At 55.4% G+C, this 20597-nt stretch overlaps 1 protein-coding gene across 1 annotated transcript; it reads right to left on the reverse strand.

The window, feature by feature from the left end:
- Nucleotides 1-2712: 2712 nt before the first annotated feature.
- LOC146337420 (cytochrome P450 2F2-like) lies at nt 2713-18879 on the reverse strand. Its single transcript, XM_084814561.1, has 9 exons — nt 18658-18879; nt 14593-14755; nt 13758-13907; nt 13109-13269; nt 11859-12035; nt 10672-10813; nt 9756-9943; nt 7315-7456; nt 2713-5065 (listed from the first exon to the last, which is right to left on the reverse strand). The coding sequence occupies exons 1-9, from the start codon at nt 18847-18849 to the stop codon at nt 4884-4886; spliced, it is 1497 nt and encodes a 498-aa protein (XP_084670687.1). The 5' UTR covers nt 18850-18879; the 3' UTR covers nt 2713-4883.
- Between the last annotated feature and the right edge of the window lie 1718 nt (nt 18880-20597).

Raw genomic sequence — 20597 nt, forward strand, 5'->3', positions numbered from 1 at the left:
AGGAGGATACCATGGTCAACAGTATCGAAAGCCGCTGAGAGGTCGAGGAGAACAAGGAAGGAGCATTCACCCCTATCCAGAGCCCTCCTCCTATCATCTACCAAGGCGACCAAGGCCGTTTCTGTCCCATGCCCAGGCCTGAAGCCCGACTGAAATGGGTCTAGATAATCAGTTTCTTCCAAGTGTGCCTTCAACTGCACCGCCACCACCCGCTCAATCACCTTGCCCAAAAATGGCAGATTTGAGACTGGGCGAAAGTTGTTCAAAACTTGAGGATCCAAGGAGGGCTTCTTTAAGAGCGGCCTTATCACTGCGTCCTTGAGGGCTGATGGCATCACTCCCTCCTCAAGGGAGGCGTTCACCACCGCCTTGATCCCCTCACCCAGTCTCTCTCTGCAGCTCATAATGAGCCAAGATGGGCAAGGATCAAGTAAGCAGGTGGTCGGCCGTACAGATGAAAGCACCTTGTCCACTTCATCAGGAGGAGGAAGCTGGAACCGATCCCACAAAACCGGTTTGCCACAGGCCGCCTCTTGCTCACTAACTGTATCCACAGCGTGCAGAGTAACACACCTAATCTGATCAATTTTATCTGCAAAGTGCCTTGCCAAAGCCTCACAGGAGGCCTTAGAATGCTCCAGTGGTTCCGGAGCCACAGGACCGACCAGGCTCCGGACCACTTGGAACAGCCTCCTGGGGCAGCACTCTGCAGACGCGATGGAGGCAGCATAATATTCCTTTTTTGCTGCCTTCAACGCCACGTGATAGGCTGAAGATACAGCTCTAGCCCGTGTCTGATCGTCTTTGGAGCGAGACTTCCGCCACCGGTGCTCTAGCCATCTCACCTCCTGTTTCAGAGCTCGTAACCGCGGATTGAACCATGGTGCAGTCCGAGCCCTGTTCAGGGGGAGAGGGCGTTTCAGAGCCACCTGATCTAATGCCCCAGTGATTGCGGCATTCCAGCCACCCACCAGGGTCTCGACCGAGTGGCCGTTGGCGTGCCCCAGAGAATCCCCAAGCGCGTTCAGGAATCCATTTGGATCCATAAGACGCCTGGGGCGGACCATTTTAATGGGTCCTCCACCCCTGCGGAGGGGTTGTGGAACCGAGAAGTCCAATGTCACCAGATAGTGATCTGACCATGACAAGGGGGTGGTGGATATACCCCTGACTTCCAGATCACTCCCCACTTCTCCAGAAACAAACACAAGGTCTAGTGCATGACCGGCTACATGGGTGGGCCCAGTTAGAATAGTGTGCGGCTCCCAGGAGGCCATGGTCTCCATGAAGTCCCGAGGTGCTCCTGTGAGGATGGCCTCCGAATGTACGTTGAAGTCCCCCAACACCAGTAAGTTAGGGGACTGCACACGCACATCAGAGACCACCTCAAGCACCTCGGCCAGGGAGTCAGTCGTGCCGTGGGGTGGACGGTACACGAGCAGAATCCCCAGACTGCCCTTCGGGCCCAACCTCCAGTACATGCACTCAGCAACCTTGGTCTCCCGGAGAGGGGGTCTGGTGAAGACCAAGGACTCTCGGTAGATAACAGCCACTCCCCCTCCCCGATCCCCAGCCCTCGGCTGCTGTGCATACGAAAATCCGGCTGGACACATGGCTGCAAGGGTTGGAGCTGCAGCCTCGGCCAGCCAGGTCTCCATAATACATGCCAGGTCTGCACCCTCATCCAGGATCATGTCATGGATGAGGGAGGTTTTCTGGGTAACAGACCTGGCATTGCAGAGCAGCAAACGAAGGCCAGAAGATGGGGTCACGCCTCCCCCAGCCATCCTTTGGCTCTGGACAGGCCTGGAGCAGGGGACAGATACTACACATCTCTCCCTTGTTCCCCTTACCCGGCATGGCCTGCCCCTGGCACTCCGCCAGCGCCTGCCGCCCAGCCTCGGTATCTTCTGGCCCCCAACACTCCCCCCACTGCCTCCATCAGGTGGACACATGCCCCCTCGCTCCCGCCTATCAGGCAGGCTACCCACCCCTAAAAACACAACAAAATCCCCCAAGAAAAAGAAAACACACACACACACAAAACAATTAAAAATCCCCTTAAAAATAATGCCAGACCGGAGTCCACAGGGAAGGCCGGGTGGTGGTGGTGGTGGTGGCGGTGGCAGCAGCGGCAGCCGCCGCAGGCCCAGCAGCAGCAGGCGTGCCTCTTCCCCTGTGGTGGCCTCTCCTACAGGCCCTGGCTCTCCCAGGCCACCTCAGCCAGCCAGCTTATGTAGCCCCTCCAGGGAGGGCAGGTGGAGCAGCACAGCTGGCTCGGTACCTGGGGGCCTGGTCCTGCAGGGACTGGCAGTCTGCCAGGCAGAAGTCCACCGGGAAGGCCTGGTGGTGGTGGTGGTGGCGGCGGCGGCAGCAGCAGCAGGCCCGCCCCTTCCCCGGTGGTGGTGGTGGCCTCTTCTGCAGGCCCTGGCTCTCCTCTGAACATTCAGAGTGTATTCCTCTGAACTCTTACTCTGAACAGCTCTACACGAGCCTAAAATCCTGCATTTAAAAGGGGGCTTTCTGCTTCCGTTTTAAATGCAGGATCATGACGGGCTCCCCTGACACACACTTCTTTCCCTGCTCCTTTTCCCCGAGTCTCCCATATGTTCCATTATGTAGCCACTAGATGGCACTGTGGCCTAGCTCCTCTTTCTGCGGGTTTTCTGCTTTCCACGGAGGGAATTCAAGCAGAACTCAAGCGTGGTAATTTGATAAGTCATTATCTCCAATCTTTTAATAAACGGAATAAAGTTCATTTATTGCAGGAGACGCCTTGGAGGTAGACGACGTCATCTAAAGGGCCCGCAAACTTCCATGAGTAACCAATCACAATAGCAGGATAAAAAGAAGCCCCCTTCCATGTGAAGAAGCACTGTGTGTGTGTGTGTGAGAGAGAGAGAGAGAGAGAGAGAGAGTGGCTTTTTCTTTGGCCACTGTTAGCCATGAGAGAATGTGGCCCCTCAGCCCAAACGATTCCCCACCTTGAGTTAACAAGAAGTCCCTAATCAGGCACCTTTTTTTTAAAAAAAATGTATGTAATACAGTGAGCCCCAAAAGCCGTGGGTGGCAACCAACTCCTTCCAAGAGTGGCTCCCGGCCCCCCATGGCGTCAGAGCTCATGGAGGCCTCTCCCAAGATGGCACCTGCTGTGACACAGGCAGGCATCATGGGAAAGCAGAGCAAGTACACCCCCCCCCCAGGACTAACTTTTACTCATGTTCCAATGTATGTATTGATAAACAACTAATCAATTACAACTCATGGAATTAATCAGCTCAGATTTCTTGAACTGGTGACAGCTTCAGGAAGTCATGTTGACTCCTGATTGTACGTTGGACCCCAACATGTAAATGCTGAAAGGGGAGGGGCACTTTCCTCACCCGGCCAGTGGAGCCCCCTGCCAGCCGGAGGATCAGGGCAGCAGCGAACGCACCCTGGCCAGCGCCGCACAGTCGCCTTCCTTCCCCATTTTGGGCGGCAGTTAACTTGGCCAGCTGTCCTCATGAGGCCTTGGGAAGGAACGCTGCCTGGCAGCTGGCAGGAGAGTGCAACAGGCCTGCCTCGAGCGGAAGCTGCATGGTTCATGACCTGGTGCTTGGTGCCACGGGCCTGAATGTTGCTGTGCTACAAACCCGGAGTCTTCCTGCCGCCCTGCCCAGTTCAGGCCAAGTGCACCCCGCCGATTTGGATCAGGACTGTGGCGGAAGCCTTCTGGACCATTTCCTTTTGCACTGACTTAAGCTGCCCCTCCCTGAAGGTGCTACTGCCCACGGTGGGGAAAAAGAGGAGGTGCCTGTCTTGTACGTCTCCCCCTCCCTCACAGCCAATAGCTTTGGGGGATTTAAATGAGGGGAAATGGGTCCCCCCACCCACACGGCTGCTTGTAATAAAGAGAAAGAAATGGCGAGGTCCAACTGTGGGATCCGATCCAACATCACATCCAGTCTGACCCTTATTGTGCTGGAAAGGGGCGTGGAGAGACCAGCCCTGTGCTCCTTCTAGGCCCACGCGTTGGCCTTGCTCTTCAGTGCTGATGGGACCAAGTTTCCTCTCTCTTGTCATGCGCTGGAAAAGGGGCTCCTTGGGAGGAAGAGGTGCAGGCACCTGGGCCTTGGGTGGGGGAGCAGGGATCAGTGGGTTTTAGCAAGGACAGTGCGCGTGCCGTGATTCCATTTCCGCATGAATGCAGCACAGGCGTGCCAGCGGCCATGGGCACAGAATATAACTTTCTCAGAATTGTGGCTGGTTTGATAGTGCTCTCCTAGGCCAGGAAAGACAGAGGCCAGCTGCGACTGAAGCTTTATTGAGAATGACACGAGATCCATTGGGCTCGCGGAGGCTCCTCCCCCTCGACCTCCACACTGGCGCCTCCACCTCCAGCCCCCTTGCAGTCCCCATGCTGGATGCAACTGCTACCCATTATAACAGTGGCCTTTGTTCATTGTTAAAGCCAAGCTGCTAGCCCTTATGGGGGCTAAGATTGGCTTTTAAGCATGTGGGCACCCTACTGAAATCTCAGAAGGCACAGCTGAGTAAGATTTCCCGTGCTTGGGGGTTCTGTGGGGTGGGGGGCTCTGGTGCCTTGCACTGCTCCCTGCCCCTAATGAGTGGCAGAAGCAGAATGAACTTTTACAGAATGCAGAATAAGTTATGCAAAGTCAGAGAAACCCACATATGCATAATATACGCCAGGTGCAGACTTCAGATTCCCTTGGTGCAGAATTTGGATGCACTTTAAAGGGTGGGGTACAGACAGCCCTGGCAGGATCCCCGGCAAGTGAGTGGGTGCTGTGCAGCCCTGAGGCTCTCCTGGGTCCTCCCCTGGCTCAAGGGGTCTGGGGGCAAAGCTGGCTGACTCTGTGTCTGTGTCCCTCCCAGAGCTAGCGAGGGAGGACTCTGAACTCGAACGGGCGGGGCACGTTGCCCAGGCCAGTGCACTGCGGTGTCAGGTCGATCTCTGCCGGGGGCACCAGGGGCTGGAAGGTGAAATGCTGCAGGAGGGTGGTGAGGAAGAGGAAGATCTCCATGCGGGCCAGCCCGGCACCCAGGCAGATCCGTTTGCCTGCAGGTGAGGAGCAGAGAAGCAAAGGTGAGGGGGTCAGGCGCCCTGCTCGTTAATGAGGGAGGCGTTTGCGATGCTGCCTTTGAGCCAGTTATCTGCATTCTAAGGCAGTCCACAAAACGCAGCTCTCCATTACTCTGTTTTCAGTGCCAACACTCTGCTCTGGAGCGTGTCTGAAGAGCATGGACTCCATGCCGTCCCTTTGCTGGTGGCCCACCGCCACCAGACCCACATACGTGGCCCCAGGGCTCGCTCGGGTAAAAGGCACTGCTTCCAGGCAAGGCTCGAGCAGGTTTGGTGATGGGGCTTCTAGGGGTGCCCCTTGGCGCGTGTTGATTGAAAGGAACGTTAGTGTGTGCGTGCGTGCGTGCGTGCGGGAAGAGAGGCCACCATGCCTGTGTTCTGATGCGATGCGCTTGAAGCCACCTTGAGAGGGTGTGGTCTTGAAACCTTCTACATACATACATACAGCGCTCTAAAATCTTTTCCTCCTTTCTTGCCCACTTTGCAGCTCTCTCTCTCTTTCCCTGCATCATGAGACCCCTAGGAGGTCTCCCCTCGGGGGTATTTCCCCAACCTACAACCCTGCAGGGGAGGGTGCTATTCCATCACTCTCGAATGGCCTTTTGTTGCTTTGGTTCTGTGGACAGCATTGCTTACTCCCTGACCCGCTGGTCACACCAGGGGGGCCATCTCCCGCCCCCGGCTGAAGTAATAGGAAGCAGCCTGATCGCGTTCCAGTATTGTCCTACACGGATCTGCCTTTTCCAGGCCTGATGCCAGAGATCTTTGCACTGAGCTTTACCCAATGTGCTGCTTGAACATACGAAATTACCATCTGCTGTGTCCAAGAAAGCAGCCTTATACTGAGTCCAGGCCCTTGGTCCGCCTAGCTGTGCCTGAAACCAGGGCTGGGCTAACGGGGGGGTGGGGAGCTGCCCCCCCTGAATTTTCTCTGCTCCCCCTAAATTGTTTTACAAACAATTAAAAAAAAAGTTACAATTTTGTCTTCAAAAGGCCTGCAAACCAGATGAACTGCCCCCCGCCGGGTGCCCCCGCTGAACACTTAGGCTGGTTAAGGGGCTTGTGCCTAGCTCAGTTACTGTCTACAACAGCCTTCCCCACCGCCCATGAGCCCCAGCCAGCATGGCTGATGGTTGGGAATGTTGGGAGTTGTAGTCCAAAACATCTGGAGGGCACCAGGTTGGGGAATGGCAGCCCACACTGACTAGAAGCAGGTCTCAGGCAGGGTCTTTCTTTCCCAGCCTTACCTGGAGGTAAGAAACTGAACCTGGAACTTCTTCGTGCAAAGTGTTCTGCCACTGAGCTACAGCCCTGCTGCTTGCAAACAGCAGCAATTTTACAAATCATACTGATTTTACTCGGCAAGAATTAATCCCAAATAATGTCCGTGATCCAGTTCTGTAACCCACAGACACTGCAGAAGTTTTACTCCCTTTTCCCTCCATACCCACAAGCGAGCACCGAAAGGGTCAACTGGAGTAATTCATTCACAATGAATGACCTCGGCTTCGTGCCCAAATTATGTTAAGGAGCAAAAAGGAGATTATACCATGGGGATAATCTTGGCGAAGGGCTCTTGGGAATGCCCCCTGCCATCCAACCTCCCTTGAGGGCTCTCAGGCCAGTCTTTGTCTTTGGAAGGGACTTTGACACCAGTTCCTGGCTAATGTGGCACCAGCTGCTTCTGCCTGTGGGTTCTGTCCATTACTACACTGAGTCCAGAATTGCCAACAGCCACTCTGGAAGCTCTGCAGCCCCTTTCTCTCCTGGGCTGGCTTGCAGTGCTCAGAATTAAGAGTTCCGTTGGCCTTGGTGTGTGCTGCCGTTTTTCCTAAACCCGGTTTGGCTGCTTCAGGTGCGCGTTTCGATTGCAACCTGCCTCTGAGCTGCAGGGATGATGGTGGTGAGGGGGGGGGGGGCTTTATGAGGAGGGGCTCAGAGAGATGGACCACTGTCTGGCTCGGTAGTAGGATTGTTGTGATGAATGCAGATTCAGCAAACAAATCTCTCTCTCTCTCACACACACACACACACATTGTGGTGTGTTCCCTTCTTCTCTGGCTTGTATTCTCTTTGGCTGTTTCTCAGCTCCTGACCCTATTGGTCACCCTGGTTTGGAGCATTACCAGCAGCAACCACTCTTGCCAAATGTAAACATTTTCTCTGTTGTCGAAATTGTGGGGTGGGCGGAGAAGGAACCTCATACTGAGACCCCCCTTCCTTACCTGGGGCAAAGGGCATGAATGCATCACTGCTTTTGAAGGAGTTCTGTTCATCCAGGAAATTGGCTGGGTTGAAGGAAGTTGGGTCCTTGAATTGGGTCGGGTCATAGTGGACGGAACTCAGTAAAGGGATCACGTTGGTGCCCTATCGGAGCGTGGGAGGGAGAAGCGGGTGGTTAGGACTTTGGAAGGAAAGAGGAAAGAGAAGGAACAGAGACAATAAGGGAGGGGAGAGCCAAGGGGAATGATGGGCTGCCTTGGTGCTCTGCAGACAGACAGCTAGGTTGAAGTTCTGCCTCCTATCTGGAACTCAAGGTATTTCACAGAATCATAGAATAGTAGGGTTGGAAGGGGCCTACAAGACCACTAAGTCCAACCCCCTGCCAAATGCAGGACTCCCAAGTCAGAGCATCCCTGACAGATGGCTGTCCAGCTGCGTCTTGAATGCCTTCAGTGTGGGAGAGCCCACTGAATCCCTAGGTCATGGGTCCCGTTGTCATATTGCTCTAACAGTCAGGAAGTTTCTCCTGATGTTCAGCCGGAATCTGGCTTCCTGTCACTTGAGCCCATTCCGTGTCCTGCACTCTGGGATGATCGAGAAGAGATCCTGGCCTTCCTCTCCGTGACAACTTTTCAAGTACTTGAAGAGTGCTATCCTATCTCCCCTCAGTCTTCTGTTCTCAAGGCTAAACATGCCCAGTTCTTTCAGTCTCTTCTCATAGGGCTTGTTTCCAGCCCCCTGATCATCTTCGTTGCCCTCCTCTGTACTCTCCCCCACCCCCCACAGCTTGTCTGCATCCTTCTTAAAGTGCAGTGCCCAGACCGGGACACAGTACTCCAGATGAGGCCTAACCAGTGCTGAGTAGAGGGGCACCAGTACTTCCTGGGATTTGGAAGCTATGCTTCTATTAATGCACCCCAAATAGCATTGGCCTTTTTTGCAGCCATATTGCATTGTTGGCTCATATTCAGCTTGTGATCGACAACAATTCCAAGATCCTTCTCGCTTGTAGTGTTGTTGAGCCAAGTATCCCCCATCTTGTAACTATGCATTTGGTTTCTTTTTCCTAGGTGCAGAACTTGGCATTTATCCCTGTTAAATTTCATTCTGTTGTTTTCTGCCCAGCACTCCAGCCTATCAAGATCACTTTGAATTTTGATTCTGTCTTCCAAAGTATTCGCTATCCTGCCCAATTTTGTGTCATCTGCAAATTTGATCAGCATTCCCTGCACCTCCTCCTCCAAGTCATTAATAAAAATGTTAAAGAGCACTGGGCCCCGGACTGAGCCCTGCGGTACCCCACTCGTTACCTCTCCCCAGCTTGAGAAGGTCCCCTTGAGAAGCACTCTTTGAGTCCGATTCTGTAGCCAACTGTGGATCCACCTGACAGTAGTTTCATCAAGCCCACTTTTAGCCAGTTTGCTCATCAAGATATCATGGGGCACTTTGTCAAAAGCTTTGCTGAAGGCGAGGTATATTATGTCCCCAGCATTCCCACAGTCCACATTTGGTACCTCACTCTCCCTTTTGCCCTGCTGCCTGATGGGAATAATTGTGACCCACTGCCCTCATCCAGTAGGTATTAGTGAGAACCCAGTGCAATTTGTAAAAGCAATTTGCAAATTCAAAAGTGCCATAAGCATCTCAGGGGGGTATGATGATGGGTTAGGGCTTGAGCGCGGGGGGCAAGCGGGCAAATGGAGGAAGGGGCTCATATAAGCATCTGGAAAGTGTGAACAGGGCAGGCGCTGGCGTTTCTCACACCGTGTTCGTATGAAGCATTTCTCCAGTTCAACAAAGACTTCAGGCAGCCTTCCCCAGCCTGATGCCCTCCAGATGTGTTGGACTGCAACTTCCATCATTCCCAACCAGCCTGGCCACTGGCAGGCCAAGACATCTGGAGGGCGCCGGGCTGGGGAAGGTGGATTTAAGGCACATCTACACTGAGGACCGTAGTTGGTGAGGTGCTGAGTATTCTCTAGCGCTCGCTCACACACCCATGTTCCCTAGGAAATTGGAATGACTGCTGCTGCCCAGTTTAGGGCTGCAGTGGAAGTATACCCTTAATGTGTTTTAACTGCTCTTTTCAGAAAAAGTTTTAAAGTGAGAAGGAATCAGTACGAATAGAGGCTCATCTTTAATAATAAAGTAATTATTCCTATTTCTGAATGGTTTGTTCCTGTTCAGGATGTAGGCTTTCTTTCCCTAAAGAGAGAAGAGAAGCAGCCCCTGGCTTTGTTGAGTATGCTCTTCTGTGCGAGAGGTGCACTCCTGCACACGAAGAGCATGTGCACGTCCAGGAATAAGGCCTCTCTCCTGAAGAAGCAGCACCAAAGTCCCCAACAAGAGTGCTTGCCATCTGTCCACACCTATGCCAACTCTGAGTGGGAGCCAGAAAGCAGACAGACTCAGGTCACACCAGCTGGCCTGAGGGACTTCTCACCTTGGGAAGCAGGAAGTCCCTGAAGGGGGTATCCCTGGTCACGGCGCGAGGCAGCCCCATGGGCAGGATGGAGATGAAGCGCTGGATCTCATAGATGACGGCGTCCGTGTAGGGCATGCCTTTGCGGTCGGCCAGGCAGGGGGTGCGGTGGGGCCCGACCACTCGGTCGATCTCCTGGCGGACCTGAGCTGCAGGGAGACAAGATGGAAGGAGGAGGAGGTGGGAAAGGGATGTGTCCATACACAACTTGGTGGCAAGGCTCGGATTTCACTCTGGTGGGTTTCCCGGCCCCAGATCCGATCCAGGGAAATTGGCTCCCTGCAGCAGCTGCACCACACTATTGAAGAAGCGGGTGCTAGGGTCTCCTGGGGCACGCCAGAACATACGCTGCGTGTGCCTCTGGGACAACAGGCCGATTTCTGGTTCTTGCATGATGTGACTTCAGTTGCTGGTGTAGTCAGGTCAGACCTGCTCACAACCCAAAGTTGAAATTGCAAGGCAGTAATTCACTTGCCTGACATTTCCTCCCCCATTCTAATTTATGCAGAGGTCTGTGACTGAGATGTTGCTGGGATGCCCAGGAGACTGGGCCTTTGTTTCCCACAGGAATGAGCAGAGAGGCCCTGGGCTACAGAGGCAGGCATGTGTGGGGACACTGGAAGCTGCCCGTACGCTGAGCCAGGATGAGGAGGGTGCATCTCGCTCGGTGTTGTCTCCACTGACAGGCAGGGCTCTCCTGGGACTCAGACTGGCTGTCTCTCCCAGTCGCAGCTGGGATGCTTGTGGCGTTGGGCCAGGGACCTTCTGTGTACAAACAAGGGCTCTAGCACAGACCCACAGCCCCTCTGTGTGTGTTCATGCCATGATGACCCTGGCGCATGCGCTGCGTGCCTTCCCGCCTCCTCCTGTCCCTCACCGGCCACCTCAGGGTGTTTCATGAGGATGAGGAAGCTGTAGCGGAGGGTGGTGCTCGTCGTCTCGGTGCCCCCGAAGAACAGGTTGTGGGTGGTCATCACCAGGGTCTCCATGTGGAAATAGCTCAGCGGGTCTTGCTTCTCCTGGAAGGGGCAGGAGCAGAGGCAGTTCGGAAAGAGTTGCTCGGGCTGCCGTTCCGTTTTTGGGACCGGGCCATAGACGGTGTTCCCCTCGGGACAGACACTTGGGGCCCCTCTCCCGTGCGGTGTGAGGCTCCGGCAAAGGGGTGCTCAGCCGGTTCCATGAATGGCTGTTCGCTGCTCCCCTGCCGAGATTGATGGTCAAGCTTCTGTCATGCAGACGTCAACTTGTTCCCCTAGATTGCCAGTTTCCTTTCAAAGTCTCTGGCAATATCACAGCTTCTCTTCCTCTCCAGGTCCGCCGCTTCCAGATGGGATGCAGCTAGAGAGGGAAGCTGGCAGGGACGGTGCTGGGGTGTGTTCAGGGGCCTGATCTTGGACCACTTGGAAGCAGAAGTGCTCCCCCCCCCCCCGCCGTATTCAGAGATGCAGTTGTTCTGTGTGGGATTTTGTTGTTCTGAAAAATGTGCATTCTTTCAGGGTTCCCCCCCCTCCCCCAGGTACATTTAAGTGGTCTCCCTCTCTGCTAACTGCAAACCTTCTAAGCAGGGGTGTGGGCCACATGTGGCCTGCCATGGTCGTCTGTGCAATCCCCACTCAGTACCACTGAGTGGCACTGCTGCCACTGCCATTGAAATCCCAGTGATTCTGCTGGGAAACAAGGCGGCTGTTTGGTGGGCTGCTGGGAGCCCCATTCTGCTGAGGAACTAAGGGCAGGCCTCCGAGTGCCTCATTTCCCAGCGGATTGGCAGTTTCACTGCAGAATAGGGCTCCTGGCAGCTTGCGAAACAGGCTTGGTCCTAGAAAGCAGGGCCTGTGAGGCCAATCTCAGGGCCCCAGGCAGTTCCCTTCAGCCCTATTGATTGATTTTGATTGGTTTTAGTTTATCTGTAACAAACTGGCCTTAGCCATCCTGAGACCTCATGACAGGGCAGGATGCAATTCAAAAGAAATCAGTAAATAAGGCAGAAGGGATCCTGGTTTGTGATGGCTGAGTGTTCTGTACCTCAGGTGGGTGGTGTATATTGTGGTGTGTGTGAGGTAGTACCTGCTCCATGCGGATGAGAAAGCAGTCAATGAAGTCCCGGGGGTTGTTGGGGTCCAGGTCTCTCTGGTGCCAGATGATGCGCTCGGCAATGAACTGCCGCAGTTTCTCGAAGTTGTGGAAGATTTGGTGATGGGGCCCCGGTAGGATGTCCATGAGATGGGGGAAAATGTTGTACAGCTGGAAAAGGGAAGCGAAGGAGGCATGAGGCACAACCACAATGGTCATCTTTGCAAACAAAGCCCACAACACCCCACAGACTTTGATATACCTAAGAACATTGGAAGAGCCCTGAGGATGGATCCTACCCAAGTGGGTCCATCTGGCCCAGCCTCCCACAGTGACCACCCAGATGACCCCAGGAAGACCACAAGCCGGACCTGCTCTGCCCCTGAGCTACGGCCCTTCCTATGAAATGAGTACATTTGCAAAGCTACAAGGTAGGAAAGGAAGGAAAGGTTCCTCCTGTGCAAGGACCGGGTCATTACTGACCCCTAGAGGGGCACCGCTTGTGCCGGCGTTTTCCTGGCAGACTGTAGCAGGGTGGTTTGCCGTTGCCTTCCCCACTCGTGACTACCTTTCCCCCAGCAAGCTGGGTACTCATTTCACCGACCTCGGAAGGATGGAGGGCTGAGTCGACCTGAGCCGGCTACCTGGGACCCAGCTTCTGCTGGGATCGAACGCAGGTCGTGGGGAGAGTTTCAGTTGCAATACTGCCGCCTACCACTCTGCGCCACACAGTAGATGTGTTTTTAAAAAGGGTCTTGAAGGAAGCGTGAGAGAATCTTCCAAAAGCTGGCCCGTACTGTTGTGACAGTGGCTTTCAAAAGAGCCAGTTGATTTGAACAGGTTCAACAGAGGCTGGGTGCTTCCAGACGAGGCTTTTATGGCGCCACTGTCCTACCTGATTTGTGGAATTTTACTGGGGATTCCAACATGGTCGTCCACCAGTAAGCCTCCCCTGCCCCCCACCTCTTCTTCTGTCTTTTCCCTTGCTGCAGAAAATCCAGAACAGCTGTGCAGTGCCTTCTCCTTGGCAGCACTCCATCTGAACGGCTTGCCCTACCCTGCCCAAGCGGGCCTTGGGGAGGGGGTTAATTAGGGGCTCCCCTATCCTGCTTCACTCCATTGAAAGAGCCCCTGCCCAGCAACCTCCATGCCGCGCGTTAATCCGTCTCAGCCGCAGAGACGCCATTGGGCCTTTGGGTCCCCGAGAGCCCACTCCCAGCCTGCACCGTGCTGCCCTGACTTGCCTCGCCCCAGGAGGAGCTCATGATCCTGAAGTTCTCATTGAAGTGGTCAAGGAGAGTGAGGAAGTGGGCATCTTCATAGTCGAAGCGGTGGCCAAAAACCACCGCACAGATGACATTGGAGACAGCACGGCAAACGAGGTTGATGGGGTTGAAGGGAGCCCCTGTGAGGGAAAGGAAAGGGGGAGAAGGTGGTGCTGAGGGTGCCAGCATGGCTTCTTCCTTGGGGACCCTAAAGACACCAGGCAAGGACAGCATAAGTAACTGCTTGTGAGGAGGAAATGGGTTCCTCTCAGATTGCTTAGGGCTCTGCCCCCCCCCCCGGTGCAAAGCAGCATTCTTCAGACCAATCCTGCCTTTGGGCAGGCCCTTCTGTGTACAAAGAGGCTGGGTCCTGCCTTCCTTATTCCCACCTCTTCTATCAGCTACGAACAACAACAGCAGGCATCCTGCATGTGTAGCTGTTCTGCAAAAGGATGGGCTATTGTGTGTGTGCGCACGTGTGTGGGGGGGCGTTGACGCAGCTTGCCAGGCCAAAGAGGGGCTGCTCCTGCCAAAATCCTCTCTGCCAGTCCAATGTTCAAGTCCAGGAGCTTCCCGGCCTTCCTTGGCATCTGGCAGCCCTAAACTCTGCTCTGGAATCGGGACTCACCGCCAGTTGTTTGGAACGCTTGAACAAGGCACTGGGCCTCCTCTTGGATTCGGGCCTCGATGCTCTTTTTCCCCATCCCAAAGTTCTTCAGCGTGTGCAGTGCAAAGCGACGCAGGACCTTCCACTTTTCCCCGTTGGAGAAGGCGATGCCTGCAGGAGGCGAAAGCAGCCCGTCAGCCCTGCGCGTGAGGCACAGAGGGGATGTGGGCTGGACACCCTTCTCCCTTTTGGGGGCTTCATCACTCTTCTCTCCAAGGACGCAATGCCTACCTTGAGCCTTCCCTGAGATAGCCCAGCCAGGAGGCAAGGTGAGGCCGTGGTAGCCTCGGAGGGCAGCCTTGGGACGCCGTTCAAGGCCGCAGAGCAGGAGACAGGGCACAAGCCACCGCTGGGAGGTTCTCCTGCACAAGCTCCATGGGGACGGACAGGAGCGGCACAAGAGCCCGCTGGCCAATGAACGCTCCTGCGGGGCAGCACCGAATTCCGCCCTGGCCCCTCCCAGAGGGATGACCGCGCACCCACAGCGCGAGACCCCTTCCTTGCCTCCTCACCCGGCTGCTCCTCACGGGGGGCTCTTCTCTTAGGGCGGACTCTTATAAATCACCCCAACAAGAGGGGGCTGATTTGCATAAAATGTGCATACGCCGATTTAAATGGACAGATGCGGATGCACGCATAACCCCCGCTTCAACGGAGGTTCGGGGCATCCCAGCGTGGCGGCCGGGCGCGCCTGCCTCCGCAGGCGCTGACGGAGGGCGGGCGGCGGTTCCCGCGGCCCCGCGTCTTCGAGCGGGAGCTGCGCAGGGCCGCGGAGGGCGCCTGCCGCGTTACGTACCGTTGCCCCGAGTGAAGCGGTGGAACACGGGGAATTCCCCGCGGCCGCTGAAGTCATCCGCCTGGTCCACCAAGGCCTCCTTCACGGCTCGGTAGCCGCAGAGGACCACGCACGGCCGAGAGCCCAAGTGGACGGTGTAGACCGGCCCGAACCTCTTGCCGAGCTGCACAGGGGGAAAGGGGAGGCGGGAGCGGCGGCGGCGGCGGCGGCTGGGGAGCCGCGGCGCGGGAAAGCGCGCGGCGGGGCTTCCCAGGCGCGCGGCCTCCCCGCCGCCGCAGGCGCTTCGCCCGAGCAACGCGAGCCGCGCACGAGGGGAGGCCAGCCGCGGGCGCTCTTCCGCGGCAGCAGCTCCGCGACCTCGCCTCCGAGCCGGGGAGAGGCCCGCGCCGCGCCGCGCTGTGTGCCGCCGCCGGGCGCCTGCAGATGGGGGGCCCCGAGCCAGAGCGGCCAAGAGGCCCGGGCGGCGCTGCCACCTTCCCCTCCTCGACGGGCTTTTGGGGGTAAGAAGCAGCGGGCGGGGGGCCGAACGGAAGGCGCCGCCGGCTGCCCCCCCCGTTCTGCGAACGAGGCAGTCGATTGCGCAGCGAGAGCCTCGCCTGGGCGCCCCCGCCCTCGGCCTCCCCCAGCCCCGAGGGGCCTCCGGCAGAGACGCCCGGCGCGCGCTCCGCCCTGAGCGCCCGCCCGCCGCCGCGGCCTCTGCGCCCGCGAGCGTGGCGCGCGCTTCGGCCACACCAGCGGCGCCCCTCGTGCGCTGCTGTGGTGGCTCCTGCCGCCGCCGCCCCCAGAATGGCTGGTGAGGGACAAAGGCGCACCCCCCAGCAGTGACTCTTGGGCGCTTGCTGCGTGGTGGGCGTTGCACCCACCAGCCATTCCGGGGGTCCCGGTTTTGCTTTTCCCCACGCAAATCAACGGGGCCTGTGCTGGTGTTTTTTTAATCCTTTTCAAGCTCACACTAGAATGCTCTTTCATTATGCACTATTGTGCAGATATTTTAACTTTTTAAGCCAGAAAAGTGCTTTAGTGCTAATTCAAAGACTCATTTCAAAAAAGGGGGTGATAAAATGGTGCAGACTGAGAAGACAACACTGACGGTGTGCTGAATGGCAATAAGCTCCCCCGCCCCATCCATCGCTGCACACGCCAACCCCTGGCACTTTCAGAAGTCCAAGAGCTGCGCTAAGGCCATCGACAGCAGGGGAGATTGTGCTCCCTGTTCTTCTGAAAGAAGTAGGAAGAGCCACAGAGGAAGCACAGGATGACAGTGACTGGAAGACAGCGTCATGTGGATGCCCCATAAAAAGTGAGCGAACCAAGAATTTATTTATTTATTTATTGCATTTATACCCCGCCTTTCTCCCTCTCACAAGGAACTCAAGGCGGCTTACATTATCCTCCTCCTCACCGTTGTATCCTCACAACAACAACCCTGTGAGGTGGGTTGGGCTGAGAGTCTGTGACTGGCCCAAGTCACCCAGTGAGCTTCCATGGCCAAGTGGGGACTAGAACCCGGATTTCCCGGCTCCCAGTCCGTCACTCTCACCACTACACTACACTGGCTCTCAGTGTATGGCAGTTTCACATTAAAAGACCCCGGACAAGAAACCCCATTCTATCCACCAGCACAAGAACAGGAGTCCTTTGCTGTATGAGTATGAAGCGGTCACTAATAAGTCTTCTGAGGTCATTCATCCACATTAAGTGAACATGAGCATGCGCCAGGGAGAGAAAGGCATCTCTCCCACCTTCATCAGGGAACACTGAGGGGGGACATGACAGCGCTCTTCAACCCCCAGAAGGGCTCTCTCAAAGGAGAGGGCAGAGCCTTGTTCACTGCTGCCCCGGAGGGCTGGACTGGATCTACTGGGCGTAAGTGTCAGGAGGGGAGATTTTGGCTGCATAGCAGGAGGAATGTCTGGGCCCTACGAGCAGTCTGGCAATGGAACAGGCAGCTAGAGGGGTGGTGGGCTCCCCCTCGCTGGAGGTCTTCACGCAGAGGCTGGGCAGATGCTCCAGCTCAGGGCTCCCTGCATCCAGCCGGGGGCGGGCTAGCTGGGCCCAGGGCCCCTCTCACCCTGGAAGTCTGGGAGGAACAGGCCCGCGCCCAACACCTCCTGCTCCGGACTGCTGTGAGCAAGCAGGCTGTCCCACCTCTTGGCACTTTGTGGGACGCGTAAGCTGTGCCCGGTTAGCCTTCGTTAATGGCCTGGCCCTCTCCCACTGGGAGGGAGCGTTGGCAAGGGACTGGCTCCTGCAGGGAGGCAGCTGCCCTTGGGAGTTTAATCCGGCCCTCCTGCTGGGTGCAGAGTTTCGCCAATACCTCCTCTCTGGGGCGCAGCAAAAGAGGGCGTTGGAGTTTCATGATGCATACAGGGAGGGAGGATTAGTGGAAATCCAGTAATTGCGTCTTGGCATTTCTTAGCCTTCCCTGCAGGAGCAAGAAGGAGAACCGCAGAGTCCCTGGCACTGCCTTCTCCCCACATCTGAGGATAGTATGCATGGTCTCTGCACCCACACTCCATGTCCCAGCCCAAGCATGTGACTTGTGAAGCAGCAATACAAAGAAGAGGTTCGTGAGCATGTGCAGAGAGCCCTTCTTTCAGTACACTGAATACAACCATGACCCCACAGGTGGGATTAGTGAGAAGGGCATTCAGGGCCGCATCAGCCAACCCATCTCTCAGCACCTCCTGGATCTGGGAAGGAGACTTTGCCTGCGGTTGGGAGCCAGAGGCGCCCTGTCCCAGGCCCCTGGTCTAGCATGTGGTGCAGTGGCCCTCCTGCCCTGCCAAGCCAGAGCGACAGAGCAATGGGGCCAGGGACAAGGCCACTGCACTGTTTGCCCAGAGATCCGGAGGATCACTTTGGGGGGATCACTTTGGGGGGCCAGGTCAAGACGTGGCTTAGAAGGGCATTGTGCAAGGACACACTCCGGCTCAGGTTTGGCTGCTCTTCCGCATTGTGTTGCTGCAGCTCTGCTTTTTGTTCTTAAATCATTTTATTGCTTTACAGTTTTGTGACCTGGTTGTTGTGAAATGCTCAGAGGCTCCCTTTTGGGATGGAAGGGTTATAAATTCATAAATGAGCTTCTGCCACACATTGAAAACATGGTTGTTCAGGCAGGCATTTGGGGTGGGTTAGGGTATTTTTAGAAATACGATGTTTTAATGTGGAATTTTATTGTTTTAAACTGTTTGTGTTGTTGTACATCACCCAGAGTGGCCGGGTGACCAGAGGGGAGCCATGTTAGTCTATTGTAGCTAAACCAACAAAGGCCTTTGAAGTCCTTAAAGACCAATACATTTATTCTGTCAAAGCCTTTTATGGACGATAGCCATAAATCCAGTGCGTGGAGTATTATGGGGAGTTTCAGGCTGATTGCTTCTTCAGACAGACGCATCGCACAGCCAAGAGGAGAGACTCAGGCTGGAGCCAGGACTTGCCATGTCATGGAGGATGTTGGGGTTCACCTCTTGGATTGCCCACAGTGGCTTCCCAAGTGCCCATGCAAGCCCCGCCAGGCAACACTCCCTCTCCCAGGCAACCTCCCAGCCCATTTCACAACTGCCCAAATCAGAAGGATGAAGCGGTCAGCTGCCCAATCTGTTTAGGCAGCGCTGCCCCCCAAACCTCCCTCCCCTGATCCCAGATAACTAGAGTCTGGTTCAGTTGTCAAATTATGGGTGTGTGTGTGGAAAAGTGGGGTGGGGTGGGTTAATTATAACACCTCCCTGTAGCCTTCTAGAAACAGTAGCAAAGGAGGCCATGGAATTATAGAATAGTAGGGTTGGAAGGGGCATTTCAGAGCTGAGCACCGGTGCTGCGAAGAGGCTGAGGAGCCAGGCGAAAGCTGCATTGTGCTCTGATCCCAGACAGGCTGGCACAGAGTCAGGATGGCACTCGGAAGAGGCGCAGGGCTCCTGGGTGCAGCCATCATGGCTAAACCAGTTTCAAACTAATTTTGTGTAGATGTGCCTGTGCAACACAGTCCAGGAGTTCCCATTCACCCCTACTCCCACCACCCAACCCTCCAGTAATCCCTGGAGCGCAAGAGGCCCTGTCTCTTACCTCCTCTAGAGAGCGGTGCATTTCCTTGGGGTCTAACTGGAAGAAGTTGCCCAGGAGTGGCAGTGGCGTTGGGCCCGGGGGGAGCATCCCCTTTTTTTGCCTTCCCCCATGGCTCCCATTCAGGTACAGAATCAAGCAGGAAAGGCCAGCCAGCAGGAGCAACGCCAGGGTGATGGCCCCATTGGGATCCATGGGTGCCAAGAGGCTGGAGCCGAGTGGGAGACACTTACTTTTCCTGTTGGGCTATATATAGGTTTCCCTCCCTCCCTCTTGCTTGCTCTGCCCCCCCCCCACCGTTTTTGCTCTCAAGGCATGTGGGTGAGGTTGCCCGTGTTTACAGTTCTGCATGGATGTCAGCAACGTTCCTGCACAGGGTTCCACGGAAGGCCTGGCACAGAGCCGCAGGCGCCCTGCTGTGAGCCTCATTGGCAGGGTCTTTGACAAACGCCCCATGATCTTAACGAGAGATTAGCTGGCAGCTGCCAAAATGAGGGTTTGCCAGAATTGTTCCATAAAAGTGAGGATGTTGTCCTGCAGACTTTGTGCAATCCAGGGTGGTGGTGGAGACTGGATTTATGCTTGCTATTTTCTAAAAGCCGTCAGGATTTAACTGAACTTGGTTGCTCTCTGTTAATCCTCCTGCTACACTCCCCATTGCTTCCCCTTTGGCCTAACCCCTGAGCCCTACTCACAGACCCTCAGGCACCCACAGGGCTTTATTTGAGCCCTAGAATAAGACCTCAATCATGGCATGTGTAAAAGCATGCGCAGAGTGCCCTTCACTCTCTGTTGCATAGCAGTACTTAGTACTTTTGCCATATGCTCAAACTCCTTACTTGCAGCAACTCTATTAGTTAGGCTGGTGTCATTGTCTCCATATTGCAGGGGTGTGTGTGTGTGTGTGTGTGTGTGAGAGAGAGAGAGAGAGAGAGAGCTTGTTCACATCTACAGAGATTCAAATTAGGAACATCTCCCTAACAGTCTATATACCCTTCACTAGCACAGCACACTTGGTAATTAGTGCTTCTTTGAGGCATCTGGGATTAGGGTTCCCAGGTTAGAGGGAATGGCTCCTGGGGTCACTGCCACTGTTGTTTCCTTTAAGCCTCTGCACATCACCTTCTCTTGGAGGGACAGATTTTATAGGGGCAATATGTAGGGATGGGGGAGAATTTCTCCCCAAAACTTCGGGGGGCCGAGTGCCAACGTATTCGGCCCCCCGAAGTAGTTTCCGGGAGAAATTCCCCGCCCCCCGCCCCCGGGATGGGACTTACCTTTCCCGAATGTCGCTCCCGGTGGCGGGTCGCAGCGGCGGTTCGGCAGGGCTTCGACAGGGGCAGGGGCGGCAGCCGGTCTTTCGACCGGCTGCCGCCACCGCCGTTCCAAGAAAAGTAAAAAAACACAAAAAAATGCCCCCGTGATAGGCTACGTGACGATTAACGTAGCCTATTATGGCTAGAGTTGCAAAGTCAGCTGTGATAGGCTACGTAAATCGTCACGTAGCCTATCACAGGTGACTTTAAAAAAAAAAAAAAGGGCGTACGCTAATGGCGGCCCCCATAGGGAGCCGCCATTCGCGTTCCTTATTTGGTCGCTGTCGTCTACGTAAAGATTACGTAGACTACGGCGAAAATAAGGGCAATGCTATTTGCGTTGCCCTTATTTTCGCCGTAGTCTACGTAAAGATTTACGTAGACTACAGTGACCAAATAAGGAACGCGAATGGCGGCTCCCTATGGGGGCCGCCATTTGCGTATGCGCTTTTTTTTTTTAAAGTCACCCGTGATAGGCTATGTGACGATTAACGTAGCCTATCACGGCTGACTTTGCAGATCTAGCCGTGATAGGCTACGTAAATCGTCACGTAGCCTATCACGGGGGCGTTTTTGTTTTTTTGTTGTTTTTAACTTTTTATTTCGCGGTCGGGCGAGGCAAGGTGC

This window comes from Heloderma suspectum, chromosome 10 (assembly GCF_057233095.1).
Source record: "Heloderma suspectum isolate Gila_16-S chromosome 10, 16-S_ref, whole genome shotgun sequence".
Lineage (NCBI taxonomy): Eukaryota > Metazoa > Chordata > Lepidosauria > Squamata > Helodermatidae > Heloderma > Heloderma suspectum.

Excerpts from the sequence above, each read along its gene's own strand:
- LOC146337420 (XM_084814561.1), bottom strand. The coding sequence starts at position 18,849 with ATGGATCCCAATGGGGCCATCACCCTGGCGTTGCTCCTGCTGGCTGGC. Across the intron at positions 13,270-13,757 it reads AGCGTTCCAAACAACTGGCG|GGGCTCCCTTCAACCCCATC; the intron begins GTGAGTCCCGAT and ends TTTCCCTCACAG. Across the intron at positions 5,066-7,314 it reads ATTCATGCCCTTTGCCCCAG|GCAAACGGATCTGCCTGGGT; the intron begins GTAAGGAAGGGG and ends CCTCACCTGCAG.